Genomic DNA, 20963 nt, shown 5'->3' with positions numbered 1-20963 from the left:
AGATCCTTCAGAATAGTAAAACCTTGGAGAGACACTATATTACAAGATAAAAGAGTTTAATGTAGGTGCCTAGTTTCTCTGTGATACTCACCTTTCCAGCTTTAGCCATGATACTTAACTGTGTAATTGGAAGTTACTCCACCATCTTTATTTCCGTGAACAGTATTGTTTATTCATTCTGGGCGTGTAGCACTGTGTAGAGGTATATATATGAACGTGGTTCATTATAAATACTGAATTCAGAATCATTCCATTATGTAGAGAGCAGTGTTCTGTAATCTCTTAGTATTAAATAATTGATCCATCAGGTTTCCCTAATATGACCACTGACTTATGAAATCACCCCAGTAATCCTTCTTGGTTTCAAGTACCTCAGTGAGCTAAACATTTGCCATAGTCAAGTTTACTGCTGATAAAAAAAAATAGTGTCGTTTAACATAAAAATAACGATAAAACAACAAGTGTTTACCACTCTCCAAAGCACCTCCATCATTTAGGTTTGTTTGTCATCCATCCCACCCAGGAAGTAGGGAAGGTAACATATGGCTGCCATCTGACAGGTGAGGACAAGGACACACAGCTGAAATGCAGGTATAAAGCCTGAGCCACCTGATTCTGGGCAGACTGTTACCCCTACAAGCCCACACTGCAGCCTTGGCATGGTTTCATGATTATAATTATTATTTCTGCTTTTTTAAATGCTCTATTTCTGGACCAGATCATGTTTGCTTGCTGTTTTGATCCGAATGCCACACCGTAGCTTTATGCAGCCACGGCTGATAATTTTAGGCATCATGGGCTGAAGTTAACCTAGAGGAGTGCTGACCAATAGAACTTTCCCAGTGATAAAATGTTCTATATCCGTGCTGTCCAGTGTGGCAGCCGCTAGCCACATGTTGCTGTCAAGTGCTTGAAATGTGGTGAGGGTGTTGCAGGAATTGACTTTTAAATTTTATTTAATTTAACTTTAAATAGTCACATGTGGCTAATGACCATATTAGACAACACAGGTCTAGACAGTATAGGAATCCTCCATTCTGATGCAGGCTCTTCTCGTATGTTAGCTCTGAGTTGCTTGTGCACATTTGACCCTTCTTTTAGAGAAAAATTATTTTTTGAGAAACTTTTTTTTCTTGTGCTTAGGATGTTTGGAATATATAACCATTGGCAGAACAAAGTTCCTACTAAATTTTGACCCATTTAAATTGAAAGTTATGAGATCTTAAATCAACCCTAAAAAACTAAAAGACACTGAGTTTTAGTTTACCATATTCTTTTGGGGGAAATGAGAGAGTGAGCCCATATGTCCTTGATTCTACCTTTAAGAGTCTGGACCTTTAGAAAATTATTATTGGCAAGAGGTTTATTTCTTTAATTTTAAAAACAAAGAACTATTTTCTTTTACAGATACAAATCTGTTATTTGAAACCTGCAAAGTTCAGTGACGCTTTAGATCAGGATTGAGTGATATTTACAGAGCCAGACAAAAATCCAGTGACATGATGTTTCCATTAAGCTAAGAATGGAATTCTGAGATTATAGTCTGGGAAAGGGGGAACTGTTGTTTATAAATTCAAAATGCACTGCAGATAAACATTAAAATATTAAAACAGTGACAGCTGTTTTCATTACTACTGTTGTTGAATTGAACAAGTAAATTCAGAAGCTCCGTATAGAAAATTAGAAAGGTTGACAATTCTTGATTACCTGACAGTTCCTTGGCTGGAAATTCTCAAAGAGTGAGGAAAGCACAAAGGTAACAGATATTATTAGGAGTAATATAAAATGCCCAAAAAAGTGGGGTCCTATCTTATTAGAAATTTTTTTCCTTATAACATAGCTTTTGACTTCTTAATACAATGCTTTTTAATTAAGTTTAATAAACAACTGTCTCCCACAGATTATGATATTAGAAAAACACTTCTTGTGCTGGGAAACAGGAAATAGTAAAGTTAATCTAAAATGTTATTTAATGAAAATTTAAACAAACTAATTTACCAAATGCTTGCTTTTCTATACTGAACTGTCTTGCAATGTTGGGTTACATAGATTCTCATTTGATGTGACTCTTGAATTTCTTGGATTAATTTTTATGGCCAAGAAAATATTGTGTCAGTTCTTTATAATTACTATTGTTAAATACTGTTAAACATGAACATATTTTCAGCTAATAGAACCATTTCCAGTCCCCTAGAAGCCCTCGTCATTCTCCCTTCCAGCCAATATCCCTTGCCTGGAGGGATATCTAACACCATAGATTAATTTTGCCTGATTTTAAATTTTATATAAGTAGAATTAGGCTGTATGTATGTTCTTATAGCTGGCTTTTTTTTCCTTCAACATTATGTTTCTATAGTTCATCCCTGTTGTTGAATGTAACAGTAATTCATTCCTTTTCATTACAGTATACAATTATATGGTTCTATCACAATTTATTTATCTATTCTACATAGTTGATAGACACTTGGGTAAATTTAAATTGGGGACTATCACAAATAATGCTTCATGAACATCATGTACATGTGTTTTGTGTACCTGTTTACATGCTCCTGTTAGATCTATCCCTAGAAGTGGAACTGCTGCATTATAGGGTACGTGTGTGTGTGTGTTTGTGTGTGTGTGTGTGTTCAGTTTTGGTAGATCTACCAAACAATTTTCCAAAATACTTGTACAGTGTAGGAGAGTTCCAGATACTTTATATTCTCAATATCCTCACCAATACATGATACTGTCAGGATTTGGTGGGACCACTTAATATCTATAATGATGATCATAATTTAACTTTTGGAAGAAGCCAGTAGGGAGCAGCTGGCTCAATAGTTTTATGCCACAGATACGCCTAGATTCACACACAGATACGCCTAGATTCACACACACACACGCGCGCACACACACACAGAGTGATCATCAAATGTACCCACTTCCAACTTTCTGTGGGCCCATCCAGAAAACACCTTGAAGACAGTGGCCTTTGGTCCTGCGGGGAAACAGTTGGATAAGAGAGAATGATGCACTGATGTGAGCCTACAGGCTTTTGGTGGAGTAAGACATACTTGAGTTAATGATACTCGAATTTGTCAAGTGCTCTCCAGGTGGGTTTGCTGAATTTTTTTTTTTTTTTTAATGAAAGCTTCTTTATTTATTTATTTTTGGCTGTGTTGGGTCTTCGTTTCTGTGCGAGGGCTTTCTCTAGTTGCGGCAAGCAGGGGCCACTCCATCGCGGTGCGCGAGCCTCTCACTGTCACGGCCTCTCTTGTTGCGGAGCACAGGCTCCAGACGCGCAGGCTCAGTAGTTGTGGCTCACGGGCCCAGTTGCTCCACGGCATGTGGGATCTTCCCAGACCAGGGCTCGAACCCGTGTCCCCTGCATTGGCAGGCAGACTCTCAACCACTGCACCACCAGGGAAGCCCCCTGAATTTTTATAATAAAGTAATTTGACATAAATTGCCCTCAGTTCACCCAGTTGGATTCAACAGACTTTTTTCTCCTTCGGTGAGTGCTTCATTCCCAACTTTGTATATTATAGAACTGCAAAAGGAATGAAAGATGGTGACTAATAAAGATGCTCTACTTTATTAGTGGACAGGGACATGCAAGGTGTAATAACGTCATTGTGTGATGATAGGTAACTCAACCGGTCTAGGCCTCACTTTCATGTCTGCACAATGAGGAGATGAGGTTTTGTGGTCCCCAAGGTTCTCTGCCCAGTGCTATGAGAAACATTTAATAATGGAGCAGTAGGCAATCCAGCCCTGCATTTTTCCCTGGAAGTGGCAAGAAGAGACACTTCCCTGCATCCCCCTCAGTAGAACTTTTGAAGTTTTTCCAAATATGTTTTGAAGGTAAGTGCCATTTTAATAAGTGAAGCCTTGCATTTTGAACCCGTGCGGGGCAATTTCCTGATGCAGTGTAGCCCATAGGGTGATTTCACAGTTGATTAACTGTGTATGTTTAAGCCAGGGTGACTCACAGAGAGTGTTTACTATGTGCCAAGCACTGTGCAAGTGTTTCACATATATTATTGTGTCTAATCCACACAATAATCTTATCGGGTGGGTTCTATTATCATCATTTCACAGATAAGCCAACGAAGTGTCTGAATGACTGAGAGACTTGCCCAAGCAAATTGCACAACTGACACTTGAATCAGGACTGTTTGATCCAGATTCAGGCCACCCAGGATCACCCAGGACTGCATCCTGTAATGTGCTTATGTATGTATATGTGCTCCACACAGAACTGCTCTATTTATTTATTTATTTAAGCCACACCACGGCATGTGGGATTTTAGGTCCCCGGCCAAGGATTGAACCCGTGCCCCCTGAATTGGAAGAGCGGAGTCTTAACCGCTGGACCACCAGGGAAGTCCCCTTCTCTGTCCTTTGAAGGTTTTTCAGCATGAATGGAGTAGCCACTCTCCTCACATCAGTAGCAACCCCATTACTTAATGAAGTCGTCTGCAAATCACGAATTCCTTTCTCCCTTCCCTCCTCTGCTCTATAATGATTTAATTTGCTGGCATGAGACATTTAGATTAACTAACTCCTTTTGAAGTTTTAAATGGAGTTCTTATCTGGAGGGAAAAACATTTTCTTTGTCTCGGTTTTCAGATAAATGGAACTGTTATTGGGCATCTATAAGGTCTAGTGCAATTTCCTTTTCATTCACATTTTTCTTCATTGAGTACACATAGCTCATTTTGGTGTTTATTGCTAACATTTGCTAAACACTGTGAGTAAAGTGCAGATGTTTGCCTCACTTAAATTGAATTTTGAATGTTTCCTTCTTGGTTATTGAGTAATTCCAAGCTTTCAGCTTCTCTGGATTTATGTTGCCAGCTCCTTTCCTTTAGAAAGAAACAGTCTGATCATTTGTGCCATGTGCTTTCTTAACAGATGTTTTCTTAGGGCAAAAGAAAGTCAGAATATAATTTTTCATAATGAGTAGTTTGATTATGACAGTGTTGTTTTATTCAGGTCTTTTGGGAACTTGTAGGATCCTTGCCTTAATAACTAGAACTGTTGTATGCATGTAGCGGGTTTGTTGTGCTTTATTCTGAAAAACTGAAGATATTCACTAAATATACACCAACAATCAGATATGCACTACTGCTCCTAAGAACTTTAGCCTTGAGGTTCCATTTAATTAAAATTTATAAGTAGGCCTCATTTAGATTGAGCAGAAACAAAGTTCACCTTTGACTACAGAAGAGATGGTTTATTTCATTAAACCATGTAGTACTTTATCGTCACCGAGATTTCAAGCAAGTATGTTTAACATCCTTAAGAGAAAGTTTAATTACATCACCTTTTTTGAATGTGTTCTATGCCCAGAATCTAATCGTTGTAATGCTAATCACTATAATGGCACAAAGAAATTTGATTTATAGAGCTTAAATAGAAGATAAAAATCTCTTATGCAATTAATAAACTATATAGAAAAATATATGAACAAGAGTTGGAGTATGTGAACTAGCATATAGTAGTTGGCATATTCAAAAGGAGAGAGAAAACTAGAAAAAATGGGAATTATGCTGACCCCTGAAAGCAGGGTGGAATTTAGAAAAGCAGAGAGGCAATCAGTTTTGAGGTAATGGCTTAAGATTGACAGTGGGATGGAGAAAGCAGAAAAATACCTTCCTTTCAAAATCTTTAATTTTATATATATATTACTGAATTTTTAACATTATTTTTAAGATTTTTCATGTTAACCCGGCAGAGTTGTTTTTTGATTTTTGGTTTTAGAAGTCTTTCATATTTAAGTATTTTACAAATGCATACGATTGTCGTCTTAATATGACTATGTTTATCAGTTCAGAAAAATACCCAAGATATGTAAACTTATTGTATTAGCAGTTTGGAAGGAGGCAGAGTGAAAGAGGTGAAAGGAATCAGGCCAAAGAAGAAAAAAGAGAAACTGAGAAGATTAAAAGCCCTGCTTAGCATAGAATATTCTCTGGAAGCCAGCCGAAGGTAGCATTATTCAGCTGGGAACCCTTCCCGCCCATTCCCACCGTTTTCTACCTGAGACCCGGCCTCTGGGACAGCTGTACCCACCCCCCTCCCCACCCCGCCCCGGCTTTCTCCACTTTCTGCCTCGTAATGGATTATTGTCGAATGAGGACTGGGTTCCCATAATGGATCTTTTTAGTTTATGTTCTTTTGGGAGCTGAATTGAGCATAGTGTGTACATGCTAAAATGCTGTCTTGGCATTCTGTTAAGCTACGGACTCCGGAAGAAAAACCAGGTTGGTAGAAACTCGGTGAAAGTTCTACTCCAGGTTTTTTGTTTTTTAAAGAATTGTTAAATAACTGAGCATTTGAGTCTTCAGTAGGAGGCAGGTTTCCTTCAGACATTTATAGTAAATGAGCCCTAATGTCCGGCGTTTGACTGCTTTGTTCGTGTTGTTGTTTCTGATCTCTGTGCCTTGGAGCTAGAGAAGTCAACTATAACTTTCTTTTAAAGGAGTAAGCAATGGCACCTCTCTGAGCCTGCTTTGCCCCAAACTATCCCGTTTTAGTTCTTCTAATTTTTTCCAGCTTCTTTCTTCTGGAGGAGGTGGGAGGCTTCAAGTCAGGATAATATGTGGGCCCACTTCCTCTGGTGAAAACAAAGCCTTGCAAGATGGTTTTCTGCCTGGCAAATACATTTAAAAACTATTTTGAGATGAAATTTACAGTGCATCTCTTTGAAGCTAACCCCTAAAATTTGTCGGAGGTTTTACCTGGAGGCATCTTTGATTTGCTATACCAAGGAAAACATTCCTGTTTCTTGTGCAGCTAATATGTAAGAGTGTGTTTAGGCAATAGTGCCTTTATTCATCCCAAGCTACAGGCTCTTTAGGTCCTTCTGATGATGTCATCATGTGCATTTTTTGGATCTTTCTACTTCCTCTGACCTTAAGAGAAAATATTACCAGCTGTTAGCTTTCAGCCTGGACTTGCAGTGTCTTGCTGTGGCCCCTGCTATTATTGCTCTATCAGCAAGCAGAGCAAATGAACCTGGAAACATTTTATTCAGAGACTAAAAATAAAGTGTATCAGGGTCATAAAGGCAATGGCAAAAGCAGATTTAGATTTGTTTTAACAAGGTGGCAAAGTGACGAGAACCCTCTTCTGGCTCCGTAGAATAGACTGTTAGAAGACCCGGGCCAGAGGATAGCTGAGGGGCAAGTATATCATGGCTGGGGACCCACTGTGATGAAAAAAATACATGAAAGTATTTATATTGTCTTTCAAAAAGCAGTTTTATCACAAATGATCTTCTAATATTCACTCTGCTGAGAGACTGCGTAACCTTTAAACAGAATCTCTCAAATGAACAATTTCATTAATCTTGTTGGCACTTTTTTCTAAAACTGAGTTATAACTGTTGCTTATTATTACTGTCCTATAATTATGAAATACTATGTTTATATCAGGAATCAACAGACTTTTTTCAAAGGACCAGATCATAAGGATTATAGGCTTTATGTAGATACTTATATAACCATTTTAAGATGTAAAAACCTTGCTTAGCTTGCGGGCTGTGGTTTGCCAACCTCTGGTTTTTATGATCAACTGGTAAAATCTTGTTTGGTAGCTCTCCCCTCACAGTTACTTCTGCAATTATTAATCCTCTGCCGTTTGCCTGACATCAAGAATGTAAATACGAACGTAAAGACAGTTCTTTTCCTAAAAGATCTCAGTCTCAGGAGAGAGAAAAATACATAAACACACTTATTACGAGTGTTTATTATCGTGTAGTGTGATGAATGATGTCCAGAGGTGGTGTGACTGGGCAAGGGGGTTGGAGAGGTCTCCACAGACAAGCCGCAAACATTTCTAAGCAGCAAAGAGAGGACAGTGCATTCCAGGAAGGAAGATAATATTTACACCTTAATGTGAGACACTTATTCTGGGTTTTTGCCTGTCTAAATATAAAAGCTCAGTTCCCAGATAATAGCGTATATAACATCAGCTCAGTCACTACAAAAAACTTCTATAGACATCCTGAGGAAAAGCACATTATTCAATAATTACAGAGCAAAATAGGGATACCATTTAAAGCATTTGACTTCTGCTTCTTCTGAATGCATTATTTTTCTTTAACAGACACTGATCACCAGATAAGTTAGATTTAAACACAAAGATTTAGACATGTAAACAATGAGGTTACATATCTCGTGTAACTGCTAAGGTTACATATGAGGTTATGTAAGGTTTAGTGGGGTAGGATTCTTGAGCACTCTATTCCATTCCCAAGTTTATTACTAACTTTATAGTTTCGTGCAAAATCTGTGGTCTCTACAAATTCATCTTTAATAGGACAGCATTGAAGTGGATGATTTCTAAAGCTGTGACTAGAAAAGTAGACAGAGTGCATATCGATACTTTTTCCTCTGCAGAAATCTAATTTGATTTGTCCAAATTTCAAACTCTCACTTATTCTAATTCCAATCAGTCCTGAAGTCCCTGAACTATGATACTATTTGGTAATGCACCATACGGCAAAAAAAAAAAAAAAATAAAGTAAGGATTTATGGTATCCTTGAAGTTGTTCTACAGTACCCAAATGCTGTATCAGTAGAGAGATGGTATTGCACAGGCTCTGAAAGCAGACAGGCTGCATTCAAATCCTGTCTCTGCTACATTCTCTCTCTGCGACTTTGGGCAAGTTCCTCAGCCTCTTTGTATCTCAGTTTCCTCAACTGCAAAATGGGAATAATGCGGGACCCGCCTCTCAGGGTTGTTAGAAGGATTAAATACATTAATAATTGTAAAGGTCTTATAGTTGCATTGGCAATTCTGTTATTGGCAAAAATAAGCACTCAAAGTATGTCAGTTATTACTGTAAGTAAAGATAATTATTATAAATAATCCTTTCAGAATACTAAGTCAAATTTATCAAAATGTTTTAAAATTACTGTTAATGCTTAGGAAATTGCTCAAATATGGCACTGAACAAAATGCACAGGTAAAAATCTGTATGTGGTATACTTAAAATTCCCATATAGTTTATATATGAATAGAAAATATACTGGCAAGAATCACACCAAAGTATTAGTGTGTTGGGTAGCTAGTCTGAAAAGATAATAGTTCTTAATGAAGTGTGCCTCCCAGAATTTATACCCTTCTGTTTTCTTTTCCTTGAAAATGAAATGGCCCCATATAATCAGTAAAATGCAGCAGAAGTGACTCTATAGACTTCTAAGACAAGGTTGTAAGAATCCTTGCAACTTTTGCCTTAGTGTCTTGGAACACTTGCTTTGGAGGGAAACTCACTGCCATTTAAGAAATCAAGCTACCTTGAAACCATCATGTCATGGGGAAGCCCAAGCTAGCAAAGTGGAGAGATGTTTTACCAGCCCTCACTGTTCCAGCCATCCCAGCCCCAGGTGCCAGACTGTGACATCTGACTGGCACACCCCAAGGGAGAACCGCCCAGCTAAATTCAGTCAAACCTCAGAATTATGAGATACGATAATATACTGTTTTAAGCCTGTCTGTGTGAGGTGGTTTATTATCCAGAAATAGTAAACCCAATACAATGAATTTTCTATAGCAAGAATGTATCATATTTGTTAAGAAAAGCAATAATTTAATCTCTTTAAATAATGTTATTTCAAAATAGTTTCAATGTTAAGAGTGTTTATGTTTTATATATGTTTTTAAGTTTTGTATTTGGTAATTTTCAATTAACCTATAAATTAAATTGACAAGAGCAACCATTCATTAGCCATCCTAAATAAATGTTAATTTATCGGACTTAGGGTGATGTATAGGTGTATAAAATCACAGAGTAGTCCAGGAATTATATTTATTTGTGTAAAAATTCTATGTCACCTGTTGTAGAGAATCACCTTTGTCTAAAACATATTTATAAGATTTTTTTTTGACAGTGACAAAGGGGGTGTATTGGAATGTGTTTTTGTTTTGTCTGTTTTGGTTTTTGGGTTTTCTTTTTTTTTTTTTTTTTTTTTGACCATGCCACGTGGCTTGTGGGGTCTTAGTTCCCAACCAGGGATGGAACCCAGGTCCCCAGCAGTGGAAGCTTGGAGTCCTAACCACTGGACTGCCAGGGTGGAATGTGTTTTTAATTGGCCTGTCCTAACCTGGAAAATCAAAATCTATGGTTCTTAACCCCTTGGGAGTCATGTGACCGCAGACCCGGGAATCTGATGGAAACTAGAAGGTGTGCACCTGCTCTCCTTCCCGAGAAATGCACAAATACATTGATAACAAAATGTTGTAAACAGTGTTGGGTTTCCATTCACCCACTGAAAGTACCCATGTATGTACTTTAGGTAAAGAATTCTGGTTTAGGGCATTACCGTTCCTCAAACAATGTTACAGGGCATTACACACATAGATTCTATAATTTCTATGTCTATTACGTCAAAGAGAAATTAACACTTTTCTATTTTATCGAGTCCATAATTTCAAATTTTATATTACAAAATTAAAACCTCTGCCAAAACAATTAATGGAATTAAAATATCAGTAATTTAAAACTTCAGTATTTGTTTTTTATTGTCAACATGGGGTAACTGGCCAGGTGGTGTTTTACCAAAAAAAAAAACAAAAAAAAAAAACCCAAAACATATAGAGGGTCAATTGTATACTGATATGTTACAGATTTGGGTGGAAAAGTGTGGTGAAAAACAGAGTAATGCCTCATTAAAATAACTGCTTCACTAAATTCTGTGTCCTAGGTGTAGATGTGACACAGACCTAATAGCTAAATAGGGCTTTCCTGTTTATATTTTACACTGTGAGACCAGATATTGGATAAATAATCCTTTGTGACGATAATCTTTGTGTGTGTTCCGAAGTTGATTTCTTCCAAGTTAGTCCTAGTTCTGCATACTTTGGCTTTATTAGTAAGAAAAGATATTTCTGGAGACACTGAGGACATTTCAACTAAAGTAATTAAGGAAAAAGTACACTCTTGTGATGAAGTGTTATGTTTAAAATGCATGTTTTTTTGAAGACCAATTTATTTTTTGAAGAAATCTCAAGTTTTGAGTTGAAGTTAATGGGAGATAAACATCTCAAAAGATTCATTTCTTCCACTGTAGTCACTGTGTATTTCAGCAGCTGGTTATTATTATCTCCATTTCTAAGTAACTCACATTTGAAGTAGGTGAGAGGTCGGAAGTACTGTGTAGAATTTACCTTCAATAACTTGTTAATTTGGGTTTTCTTTAAACTGTAACTGTTGAAAAGATTTATGTTGTCATAAGCTATACATATGTTTATGTTCTGTAAATGTATATACAGTAGAAACCTTGGAGTTATTCTTCGAAGGTGAACAAGAACAATTTAAAGCCTATTTACTTTTATTTCAGGTGTTTCTGGAAGCATTTACAAACGTTTTCTTAATTTACTTTGAATTGCATAGAGATAATAATTGGAATTGTGACTCCATTCCAAAGCATCTTGTTTCAGTTATCTATTGCTCCATAAGAAACCACCACAAAACTTGGTAGCTTCAAGCCACAATTTATTGTCACTTATATTCTGGACTCTCTGAGTGCTTCTCACTTGGCGTCTCCCATGTGGTTGAAGTCAGGTGTCACTGGGGGCACGGTCGCCTGAAGGCTTGACTGGGCTTGATATCTACAGGGGCTCACTCACGGGTCTTGCAGTTGAAGCTGTCAGCTCAGCACTCAGCTGGAGCTGGCAGTTGGAGCACCTGCACCTAAGTTCATCTGAATTGCTCCTCACAGCATGGTGGTCTCAGATTGGTTGCACTTTTTCGTGGGATCAGCTTCCTAGAGACAGGAAATTGAAGTTTCCAGGCCAGTTAAGGGTAACACGTGGAACTAACACAATGTCACTTGCACCACATTCTATTGGTCAAAGCAATAAAAGGGCCTGCCCAGATTCAAAGGAGTGAGGCAGTAAACTCTGACTCCAGACACATGTGCGATGGGAGATAGTGTTGTGACCATCTTGGGAGCTCCCCATACATTTTTCCTATACTGTAATATGTATAATAAATTGAACATGTGTTCTATATACAAATCACATGCAGAAGAAGGTGAAAATGTCCCTCCAATTACAGTGAGCGTTACTAAAAATTAACTCTGTTTCTAGACTTCCTCAAGAATCATATAACCAATATAGTTAGTGGCAAACCTAGATTTCAAACTTAGGTCAGTTTAACTCCAAAACCTGGGCTTTTTCTGCTTTACCTACAAAATTACTGCTCTCAGGGCTGATAAATTAAAATGAATGTAAAATAATACTATGAAAAACATTCCATTACATCTTCACCCTCACATATATTCTTCCCTTATAAAGTAAAAATAATTTTTTAAAACTTAAAACCTTGTTGGTTTAGATCCATTTTAACATAAGACATAGGTTTGAGAATTTTCATCAGGTAACATTAAACATGCTTAATCTGGTTTTGCATTTCTAGCCAAAATAGTGAGGATCAAGTTTTTCTAGGGGGAAAAAAAAAAGGTTTTCAGAAAGCTATCTGGTTTTATAGGGGTATTCTATAGCAATGTTTCTCAAAGTGTGGTCCTTGGACTAATCACCTAACCTGGGAAACTGTTAGAAATGCACATATTCAGGCCCCACCCCTAATCTACTTGAATCCGAAACTCTCAAGAGTATTTTAACAACCACTACTCTACAGAAATTCTGTTTTGGGGAGATTGCATACATGCATACCTCGGAGATATTGTGGGTTCAGTTCCAGACCACAGCAATAAAGCAAATATCACAGTAAACCAAGTCACACGAATTTCTTGGTCTCCCAGTGCATATAAAAGTTATGTTTATACTTTACTGTGGTCTGTTAAGGAGGAGAAACACTGTGGAAATGGGTGTTCATTGTGACTAAAGAGTTACCTGCCTGTGACCTCACCATGAGGTGTAGACTCAGGCAATCCTAAGATTATAAAATCTAAGCCATCTGTTTCACAGGTTTGCAAGTGTCTTATTGGCCAGGTGTGAATCTCTGGAGCCCCAGAGCCCCACCAGAGATCTCGCGGGTGGGGCACAGTAATTGATATTTGTTAGAAGTGCTACACCAGATTCATATTGCTCTCAGTTTGGGAATCATGGATTCAGGCATCATAACTTACTTCCTCCCCCTAGTTCCTCTGTCAGGTCTTGTGGACCAAGCCAGTGTCCCTTAGCTGTCAGTACTCTTGCATTTGAATGTTTAACTTTCATATGCTTTCCCTTCTCTCCAATCTCATCTCCAACACAAGTCTTCTCTTTATCAGGCAACGTTCCTCATTCAGTGTTCATGCCCATGTGTGACATCGCACATCAGCAGTAATTAATATGTATTGGTTGCCTCTTATGTATAAAGCTGTATGTTAGGTAATCAGATACTGTAAAATTAAGAAATCCCTGCTCTCTGAGAGCCAGTGATATACAATGACGCATGCAAGATATACAGATAATAATAGCAAAAGTTCTAGTTCTTATAGCTTAGAGCCATAATTCTTAATCCTGACTGTACATTGAAATTACTTGGGGAGCTTTAAAAAAATATCAGTGGCATCACCCCAGCCCAGACCAATTAAATCAGAACCTTTGGGGTAGGTAACAGATACAGAGATAGAAGTCAAATACTATTAATGTAAAATTTTATAAATTATGTTTTTCAGTACATTTTATACTTCATTTCTCAATTCTTATTTGTTGTCCTTTTCCAAGCATTATATTTAGCACATAGATACTCACTTTACCCAATCTAGACATTCAAGATTTCTTAATTTACAAATATATTAGATAGAAACAAATCATACAGGAACCATAAACAAGAAATTGTTTTAATATTAAATTTCAGTTTCATCTTTTGCCTTCTATAAATAAATGAAATCTAGAACATATTTAATCTATTGTTTATCTCCTTCATCCTTCAAAAACTATTTCAGTATCTCTTGGCCAAAAAAATCATGTAGTATATGTATATTTCAGAATATTAATTATATCATCTCTTACAGCAAGTACATTTAAACAGTTCATGGCTAAACATTTTACCTATTCACTAGCATGCTCTTCTATAACCTATAAAGGTTGTAAATATTTCAGTCTCTCCTAAATTATGTTCTGCAATGGAAATAACAACAGACCTTATTTGGAGGCTGATGGTGGAGGTGTTATTAGCATCCTGGCATCTGTAATCCCCCTGCACAACAGCGTTGAGAACTGTAGCCACAAATCACACAAACTGTAGTGATACAGTTAAGTGAGGAAAATGCTTACTAACGCCGTGATGATAGAAATCGTGATGTGGCACGATTACCTATTAAACTAAAAAAGGTATTTTTATTATTCAAGTTGTACTTTTTTTTTTTACCACTAGAGGTCCCTCAGTCCTTAATCATGTTTGATACATGCAGGCCATTTTCAGTGCCTGTCAGACTGTCGCAACACTTTGCTGTTATTTCCATGACTCTATATTAACCCAATTTTTAATATAAAAGGACGAAACTTTTATTTTTAGAACTAGCTTTTTAAAAATTATACTTTTAATCCCATCTGGATACAGAAAATACCAGCATCTGAGGAGAGAAGAGGGATGGAAAGGCCAGGAAAATGAGTTACATAAAATGGCAGTGAAATAGAATTCCTTTGAGGTTAAGTGAAAACACAGTCTGCTTTGTGAGTTGGGAACAAACAAGACCATTCCTTTCTTTCCACCTTAGGTCTCAATTCCCTGTCTTGTCTATTCAGTGTTACTCTATCAGGATAAAAATATAATTAACACGATTATTTTTATGAATAGGGGTAAAAAAAAAGAAGGTACTTTAGATAGCATGACTTTGATAGGACATGAATGATAACAGTTTTTTGTCACAGTTAGGTAATATGTTACAAATCATATTATTACTTTGATTTTAAATAAACATAAATGTTCCTGTGTCTGTCCCTGAACTAATTTAAGTATTCATTCATTGAATGATTGCTCCCTGCTGAACAAAAAAGCAGACTCCCTACCTTTACGGGAATAATTTAATAGGCAGTTATTCCAGTGTAGTATGTTTAACATAAATTCCTTTGGTTTAATAGCTTCATTTATTTCAACAAAATATGAGCGTGTATTAGAGACAACAATACTAAATTATAAACTTCAAAATTGCTAAGAGACCAGATCTTTTTGTCCCCACCACAAAAAGGAAATAATTATGTGACATAATAGAGGTGTTAGCTCATGCTATAGTAGTAATCATATTGCAGTATGTACGTGTCAGATCAACACGTTGTACACCTTAGACTTACACAGTATGTAAGTTTATATGTCAGTTATATCAATAAAAATAAAAAGATGAGTATATTTATATTAATATACCTCCTATTTCTTTAATGATTTAAGGTTACATGGGAATGAAAATATTTTACCCAACAACAGTTAGTGATCTTTTATAGCAAGAGTGACCCATAACTTGCCATGGTGTATCTATTTGTACAGGACTTGTCTTTTTTAGTTCGTTCATTTCACTCTGGCTTGTGAACAAAACAAGGACATCCCCATTATTTCCTCAGAGAGTAATTTTCTCCAACTAGGCTATTATGTTTGCACTCTTTTAGATTAGGCTTATTAAGGGAAACTAATACTAATCTAGGCAAGAATTTTTAAATATAGTATTTAAATGTATATGTTTTATTTTATTCATTTGGAAATGAAATAGTAGCTTTTTAACGGTAACTTATATTTTGATCACTAGATGGCACTAAGCACATACAGCTAAGGAAAAAATAGCCTTTTCTCAGCAATTGTTTTTGAATACAGATGCTTAAGTACATAAATGTTCTCAGCATTACATACTACAAATCTTTTGTTATCCAGCCCATAATATTACTGTTGCTACAAAAGCTTTGTTTTTCTGGGTGAAATGATCTTACATATGATTCCTTTAGATAAATTCTGGGAAAGACACAGCTTCTGCCATTGCTTTGATAGCCACTCACTCATCAAACTATTCTATTTTTAGTTATTTAATTTTATTCTTTTGTCTTCCTTAAATTAGTCCTCTACTACTAGTACCTCCTCTTCCCTGAAAAACAAGGTATATTTTAATTTTTTTAAGGGCTATTACATAGCTTCTGGGATATTAAGAGATCCTAGAGATTCACACATGTGTTCTCTTTAGGGCAAAGTACAAGAAGAGCACAAACTTTGTTTTTGTTCTTGGTGTTCTGATGTCTGAATATTATTCTCATTTTGTAACATATTCTTTATTTTGTTAAGTAATTTTTTAAATCTGGTTATGATTAATTCTTACAATGTATTATTTTCTGAACAGAGATGCTGTAGGCTGCAAATAATAGATATCCTTAATGTTTAAGCTCATTAAATTGGGTTGTTTTACATGACCAGGACATGGGAAGGAATTATCCTGTTAGGTTAGACTGGTAGACACCCACCCTCCCTGAGCACCTAGCCCCTCAGAGGAGGATGAAACCTCAAACAAAATCAGAATACTCTTTAGCAAAGAAGAAGGGGAGTGGATTTGGGCAGTCAGACAACAGTATTTGCTACCATTTCTGCTTTTGTTTCTTTTTTTTTTTTTTAAGAGACTCTTCTGTCCTGTCCTGACATTCTTGATATATAACTTTCATTTCATTTATTTCAAGTGCATGACATTGTACAGAATTACAGTTATAGCCTATATCTATTGCAGAGTTTATAATTCACTGCAAGCTCGTTCACTTCTTGTTTTGTTTATGCATGTGTCTTTTTCCTAGCAGTTAAGGAAAGTAGGAACTCAGGTTCTCTTTATTTGCTTACTATTGCTATCATGCCCAAAGAACAGTATCTCTAAAGTGCTTTATGAATCTAGTAGCGTTTCAACCAAATCTGCAATTATGTACTAAGTACTCATAACTTTTAAGGCATCATATCAAACATAGTGGGTGCATCTGACCAGGACTTCTGGAAATGTTGGTACCAGCTGCTTCGGGGCTCAGGCTGACCCCCTGGACTCTGCTAAAGACCCAAAGGGACAGAGCTGGCAATCCCAGCTCAGTGACTCAGGTTCTTCGGCTTTCACTGTCACCTGCACTGCCTTCCTGCCTTTTCTTTTTCTTTTTTTTTTTTTAATGATTTTTTAATAATTTTTATTTATTTTTTTGCTGCGCTGGGTCTTCATTGCTTTGTGCGGGCTTTCTCTAGTTGCAGTGAGCGGGGGCTACTCTTCGTTGAGGTGCTCGGGCTTCTCATTGCGGTGGCTTCTCTTGTTGTGGAGCACAGGCTCTAGGCACGCAGGCTTCAGTAGTTGCAGCATGCAGGCTCGGTAGTTGCGTCACGGGGGCTCTAGAGCGCAGGTTCAGTAGTTGTGGCGCACGGGCTTAGTTGCTCCACGGCATATGGGATCTTCCTGGACCAGGGCTCCAACCCGTGTCGCCTGCTTTGGCAGATGGATTCTTAACCGCTGCGCCACCAGGGAAGTCCCCTTCCTGCCTTTTATGACTTGTTTTTCCATTTAACATCACAGCACCTCCCAGGGGCTGTAATAGACCAGGGTCTCTAGTCTCAGTTTCATCTGAAACAACACTGACTCAGGAACCCAGCTCCCTTCTCCACTGCTTCATGCCAAAGACGTGTTCCTAGTGCATTATCTGAATATGTATTTGTTTGTTATCTGTATTCAGCAAATATTTGTTGAATGATTGAAAGAATATTTATTAATTGACATTTCAAATGCAGTAAGGTTTTCTTTGATTTGAAAATACTGATGTATTGTATTTATCGTGTTATCTGTTTTAACACTTTATCAGTCCTGGTCAAATAACCAAAAAATATTTTCAACTGACATTCTCAATCATCATGTTTTTAAGAACAAGAAATATTCTTAAAAAGCAATTAGTAATGGCGTCGTTGCTGGATTATTCGAACCTAGTTTTTATCCTTTTAGTTTTATCTATAGCTTTGAGAGAGAGGAACTTGTTTGAGAATGCACTGAGTCAAAAAATTTTAAAAAGAAAAACCTCCTTGATATTTTTATTTTTCAGAAAACTGTGGAATATATTTTCCAGAAATAAAAAGAGATCCAGGCAGGTATTTACACACTTGTCCGGAATCTGTTAAAAAGTGGCTTCGACAGCTAAAAAATGCTGGGAAAATTCTTATGTTAATTACCAGTTCTCACAGTGATTACTGTAGACTCCTCTGTGAATATATCCTGGGGTAAGTGACGAGTCATTTTGTTTTCATGATCTTATAAAATGCTGATAACAAATTACACCAGTGCTTTTTTAAAAGTGTTAGCCATGACCATAACATTATATTAAACAATGCTGAGTGACAAGTGGTTGTTTCTCATAACAGCCCTTAACATCTGCTGACAGAAACACACCCCAAGTAACACTGTAGCAGAGCGGTATTACCGGGCCAGTATGCTCATAGCCCGTTCATAGTCTGGGCTTGAGCTTTTCTGAAAGGTGGATGGACCGCATGTCCTTCGGGCCGTCCTCCGTGAATTTGGTTTCTCGGCTTTGGATGATTATTGAGGGACACTGGGACACTGAGTTGTAGATTATAGCCCCTGACACTTACCTGGAATACAATCCCTCTGTAGCCATTTCCATGTGGAGCCAGGCACTTCCCCATTTACACGGCCAGGGGTGGGATTGACATCCATGAACATCGAGGCAGCATAAATGCATAGACTTAAAAATAAGACAGCCGTGGGCTCAAGCCCTGCCTTGCAACTCACCCCGTGACCTAGGGTAGGTTCTATGACCTCTCTAAGCCTCAATTTCACCATCTTAAAGATGGGACAGTAATATCTCATAGGTGTGGCGGGAAGTTTAAATAGCGCAATACAGGTAAAAGTATGAGAGTAGTTGGTAAGCCTCAGCAAGTGTTAATACTTATCTATGGCATTCTTACGGGCAATGCCAGGGAATATCCATGGTCAGAGCTAGATTCTAAAATGACCTGTTAGATCTCCCCTACTGTTTCCTCAAATTTTAGCAGATACTGCACTGAATTGCCGTGAGTATGAGGCAAATTTTAGCCTCAAAACTGACCTCTTGCCAACCTGTTTAGCTTCCTGATTTCCATGTTCCTCAGTACATGTGGTTTCAGATTGGTCTATGGTGTACTTACAGTCTGTCGGTGGTTTTCTGCTTTCTGATTAATGTATAGGTTTGGGATCCTTGAAGTGAATTAAGGCTGCAGCCCTGGATGCTTTGGAAAGTGCCTTTGTAGAGACATTTGCTGTCCTGGTAGTGGGACCATGCTTCAGAATAAACACTTGGGAGTCTTAATTTCTTTTTCATTAGCATAGATTACCAAACTTTTTCTTCATGTCTTAATTCCTCTGCAGTGTCGTTTTGCTGTGTAAAAGTATTCTGGAATGTTGGGTAAATATTATCTCCCCAATGTAATAGTGAGTCTGTCAGGAGCAAGGACTATCTTTCCTTTGCTGTCCCAAATAATCCTTAATACAGTGTTAAATACAGACTAAAAACCAATTATTATTGTTGCCTAAAAATTACCATATTATAATACTACTCTGATTTTCAAAATAAGGTATCTTCACATTTTGAACACTCTCTGAAAGATGTCACCTGACTTGTTATAATGCTAGCTTTCTGTAGGACCCATGTAACACACAAAATTATTAATAACTCTTGATGCTAATAAATCCAGACAGATTTCAGGCCTCAAATTTGAAAACATAGCTCGTGAATATTTTAGGTGTTAGAAACTATTGAATTTACACACTATAATTATTGCCATAGTGAGAAAACCAGCTTAGCACCTAGAGTTAATGAGTTAATGTGCTTTTTTCCCCCCTTATGTTTGTATTGGTACTTCAGGGTGGTGTCAGGATGATTAGTGCTTGACTACCTTCTATTTCCAGTGTTAAGGTTCACCTTAGAATGTATAGAAAGCGTAGAAAAGTTAATCAAAAGACCAGAAATGATGCTGTGGTCAAATAGGCAAAGATTAAGTTCTGTTTTATATGGACCTTTTCTAATTCCTTAAAATAAATTTATGAAAAATATCATTGCTTTTTAGGAATGATTTTGAATATCTTTTTGACATTGTGATTACAAATGCATTGAAGCCTGGTTTCTTCTCCCATTTACCAAGTCAGAGGCCTTTCCGGACACTTGGTAAGTTAACATTTTGTATCTTTACTCTCCTATTTAAGATTTGTTCATTCACTTACTCAATAAATACCTGTTGGCTGACAGCCATGTACAAAGCTCTGTGGTAGATGCAACAAGGGGAATAAAAGAGATACCAGGTGTTCTTTTCCCTCATTGGGATGCATAAACAAGCACATAAGCAAGTTGGTAAATGCCTGGGATATGATTACAGGTCATGTTACCTGTTGAGATGGAAATGACTGCCTGGTGAGGTAGGGTAAACCGGGAGGCCACCTTAGAGTGCCTGGCCAGGGGACGCCTGTCTGAAAAGGTCAGGTGAGGTGACTTGCCAGGCGGGACCTGCGGGATGAGTAATGAGAAGAGCAGAGGAAGTGTGTCCCTGGCAATGGGACAAACAAATGCAAAGGCTCCGTGTGAGGGTAGTTTGGGCTCGTTCCTGTGACAGAGAAGGGACCTGTGATTCTGGCACACAGTCATGGGCAGAGAAGGGGTGAAATTAGGGAGGCAGGCAGCCTCATACACTGTGGAAATGGTTTTGATTTTTATTCCAAAAGCAACCTGAAGCTATTCAGTTGAGATGTATGAGTGACATAGAGACCTTTTTGGCTGCTGGGTGGGGAATGGATTGGATGTGGGGAAGGATAGAGAGGAAGAGGGAGACCAGGCAATTGAGTGTCGCAAGTGAGACATTGCGGTGCTTTGGTCTGAGACAGTAGTACTGGAAATGGAGAGAGGTAGACATATTTAAGATACGTTGTGCAGATGGAAAACACAAGACTTGGTGATGTTTTAGAAGCAGGAGATGAAAAGGGAGCTAATCAAAAATGACTTAAGGGTGCTGATTTTTCTTTTTTCTGAATTGAGCAAATGGGTAAATGGTGGGA

General features: G+C 37.5%; 1 protein-coding gene across 2 annotated transcripts in view; it reads left to right on the top strand.

Annotated features, from left to right (window-relative positions):
* The window catches only part of NT5DC1 (5'-nucleotidase domain containing 1), a 122283-nt gene that overhangs the window by 80294 nt on the left and 21026 nt on the right, over positions 1–20963 (top strand). For both annotated transcript variants that reach the window (XM_068551199.1, XM_068551198.1), the window contains exons 7-8: positions 17968–18142; positions 19985–20082. In XM_068551199.1, coding sequence (XP_068407300.1) covers positions 17968–18142; positions 19985–20082 — 273 coding nt within the window. The remainder of the gene's footprint in view (positions 1–17967; positions 18143–19984; positions 20083–20963) is intronic.

Source organism: Eschrichtius robustus, chromosome 9 (assembly GCF_028021215.1).
Source record: "Eschrichtius robustus isolate mEscRob2 chromosome 9, mEscRob2.pri, whole genome shotgun sequence".
NCBI lineage: Eukaryota > Metazoa > Chordata > Mammalia > Artiodactyla > Eschrichtiidae > Eschrichtius > Eschrichtius robustus.
Note: the sequence above shows the minus strand (reverse complement) of the source record. Positions and strands in the feature narration are given on the sequence as shown.